The sequence below is a fragment of the Coffea eugenioides genome, chromosome 3 (genome assembly GCF_003713205.1).
Source record: "Coffea eugenioides isolate CCC68of chromosome 3, Ceug_1.0, whole genome shotgun sequence".
Taxonomy (NCBI): domain Eukaryota; kingdom Viridiplantae; phylum Streptophyta; class Magnoliopsida; order Gentianales; family Rubiaceae; genus Coffea; species Coffea eugenioides.
This window is the reverse complement of record NC_040037.1, coordinates 3,822,278-3,825,732: the sequence shown is the minus strand read 5'-3', so window position 1 is coordinate 3,825,732 and position 3,455 is coordinate 3,822,278. Positions and strand designations below refer to the sequence as shown.

Below are 3,455 nucleotides of genomic sequence, written 5' to 3'. Positions count from 1 at the left end.
TAGCAGGGTGGAAAAGGGCAGGAAGCATATTATACATATAGTCAGTTTTACCAATATAGGATCCACCATTGCAACTCGCATATACACAACAAAAGAACACACCATTTAAGATGGGCTGATAAAGCAGGCAAGCACAACACAGTTTTCCATCTTTTCTTATACATCATCTTAAACGATTACAGGCAATTAAAAGCAAAGCAAAGCAACAAGCCAGTAGGAAGTATCATTCAATCCAATTTATTTGATAGCTATTATAATAAGCTTCACTTGTCATACTGTAGATGCGTTTTTAAGCTGCAGCGTCAACTGCCTGACCTGCAGCTTCCTTCTGCCCAAATGTTTCAACATATGCTTTCCTGCATACAATGACCCCCTTCTTAGAATAACAGACCATAACTTTCCACTTCTATTTTCCAGGTTATATTTACTATTTAGATTTCTTTTAGAGTTCGGACCATGGCAACAATAAATATGTGGAGAAGCAAAGAGCTTCAAGCTAAGTAGAAGACATACCTTGCAGGAAGATGGTCATGCGGGCGATTAAAGGGCGTCCAAACCGGATCGCCAACAAAAAGCCGCATTGCCTACAAAACAACAACAATGTGATTTAATTAAGAAATAATTTCCATGAATCGTTTCCATAATAACCAAACAATGTGGGTATATGATTTGATCACAGAAAAACTAAATAATAATAATGAACAACACACATCAATTGAGCAACCAATCCATACTCAGGCCCAAATGAAAAAAAAGAACAGTTGTACAACATTGTACTTTTTGTCTAACACAGGCTTATTTGTACTGCACACAAGTACCTTGATGTAGTTGTCAGAATCAAGAGTAAAGCGGTGATAAATCCCAGCTGGAAGGACAATCATGGCTCCTTTCTTTACCCAGATGCGGATCCATTCATCATTATGATCCCGAGCATCAAAGTAACCTTCACCAGACAAAAATTTAAGGCCATAGACCAGTTTGAGAAAGTAAGATAACAGAGTCAAATTACTGTTCATTAACATACCACTCCCTGCAACGCAGTAGCGGATCTCCTCATCAGTGTGAAGATGTTCTTCAAAGAAGTTTTTGATCTTCTCCTCATAATTGGGTAATTTCTCAGGGCAAACCTCGCAGAAGTCCTGAAAAGGTGTTTGGATCCCATTATACTCAACTTACCAGTCAAGACAAAGTTCAACTGACAAAGATAATAAATGTATGCCACTTTGATTGACGCTTCTTCATACCATGTATGAATATCCACGGGCGTCACGGATTTTCTTCAACTCTTCATCATTTTCATACTTATCAGCATCCAATCGCCAGCTGAGTACTCCGAGTTCTGGAAAATTGAGAACACTGGATCAGAGAATAAGACAAGGTAACTCAATATGCATTTAAATAAGTTCAGAGGCTCAACAGAGAGAAAAAAGCAAAAGATGACACTCAAGACACGTTTAATTAGAGGCTAGACAGAGAGAAAGCAATTCACGGATAATTCAAATGGTCTTGCACAGACAATTAACTTCACTACAGGCATAATGTGAATGTGTAACAAATTTTATCAAGAACCAGGACGCTTGTATATTGTCAATAACAGAGGAAAAAAAAAAGGACAGTCAATAACTAGCTTTGTTCCAACAGAAGCCCTTCATAGATTGAGAATAATCCTGGCTAGTATCCAATGTATATACCTGCAAGTTTATCCAGAGAGACAAACTCCTTTGGCTCACGGTGGTGGGGAAGTCTCTGGTCCTCATCGCTGTCATCCATATACCATGCCTGTATCACTTCCTCCCTGTCATCCTACAATACAAAAAATAGATGAAATGATCCAATATTTTCCCGTCAAGAAACACACCTTTCTCAACGGGAATCAGGAACTAAACGACACAGAAATTTCAATGGGTCAATTGCACTCATGAAGCAAACATAGTACTAAAATATGCCTCTCCTCTTTTAGCTATGTACATGAAGCAAGACGATTTAAGAACTTCTTTTCCCAACTGGAACACCAGATAACATAAGATTATGTATTCCACATTGTGTAGCTTATGATGTGTTCCCTAGTTATTCAAATTACTAGAACCTAAAACGAGAATTAAGAGCTGGATAAAGCCTAGTCACAAATTTAGTCCACACACATAGATGTGAGATAGTAACTATTCAACAGAAAATACAGAAAGCAAGATACACAAATGCCAAAATCCATTTACAGAAACTGCAACTAATCCCTCTAATTGCACCTATATCACCAGTAAGTCCTGTGAAATCCAAGAAACAGGCCAAAACACACCCGACAAGAATAGTTTCTGCAGTAGTTCCAGTTCCAAATCATAGTTTGGATGCACAAGAATAGTAAACTAGTTCTATTCCCGACAATTATCCCATTGGGAACACCATACCTAGATCGAAAAAACCTAAAAGTAAAACTTCCAATCCCTCAAAAGCCAAGAACAACTGGTAAAAGAACACACCATTGAATGCCCCTATAATCCAAAGCCACCAAACTTCCTCTCTAAATTCAATCTTCACAAAAGCAAAATAATCAGCTTTATTTTCTTCCAGAAAAAGAAAAAAGCGGAACCACTCTTATTTCCTTCATCTTCTTCCTGCAGTCTTTGATATCAATCTATCAACAAGATGTAGTCTTTCCCTCAATTAAATATCAATTCTCTTAAGAATCACACTCATAAATGCAAGCTATTTCAATCTGTATTATAACACAAAATAAACTGAAATACCTTTGTAAGAGAACCTGAGCATAGCATCCAAAATAAACTGAAAAAAATTACGCAATTTCACGATAACGGATTCATCTAATCCAAACCAAAATCTTCCGCATGCAATTCGGATAAAGTAGTATGATAAATTCAGGGAAACACATAGAAAATAGTCAGCGGGATATCATACCTTTGTAAGAGAACCCATTTTTTGCTTCTTTTTTTTTTTCCTTTCCACAGGTCAGCTCTTTATCCTCAGGTCTGAATGGAATTTTTTCCGCGATTGAGCTTCGGAACCACGCCGAATTTATAAACATCGTGCCCAATATGTCCTTGACTTTGAAACTTAAATTACGATAATGCCCTCGTTCTGGAATGGAAGGAATTTGACCAGATTAATTGAATTTCTAAAGCTGACTCGACAGAAGGAGGGGTATTTTAGTATTCTCAAGTGCAGAAATCAAAGAATTTCTCTTTTTCCTAAAATCTGGACATGCATCTGGCCTCAATTACTTGTGGCCTGGCTTACGAAATTGACTATAATTGTCTGTTTGACTCTGTTTGTTTGTTGAATTTTGCCAAATTTTTTGTTTCCATCATACCACGTTTTCAGCAACTTGTTTGTGTCAGGGGTACATTACATTACATAAAAAAGTACTGCACTATTTTCTAAAAATATTTTTCCCCTATTTTCATAGCCGATTAGATAGCACAAAAAATATAACCCAAAAAAAT

The 3,455-nt window shown here is 37.0% G+C and overlaps 1 protein-coding gene across 1 annotated transcript; it reads right to left on the bottom strand.

The window, feature by feature from the left end:
• Positions 1–3,003, bottom strand: LOC113766901 (1,2-dihydroxy-3-keto-5-methylthiopentene dioxygenase 2). The gene is made up of 7 exons (XM_027311062.1): positions 2,911–3,003; positions 1,692–1,803; positions 1,245–1,339; positions 1,025–1,139; positions 819–943; positions 514–584; positions 1–356 (listed from the first exon to the last, which is right to left on the bottom strand). The coding sequence occupies exons 1-7, from the start codon at positions 2,926–2,928 to the stop codon at positions 290–292; spliced, it is 603 nt and encodes a 200-aa protein (XP_027166863.1). The 5' UTR covers positions 2,929–3,003; the 3' UTR covers positions 1–289.
• Positions 3,004–3,455: the final 452 nt, after the last annotated feature.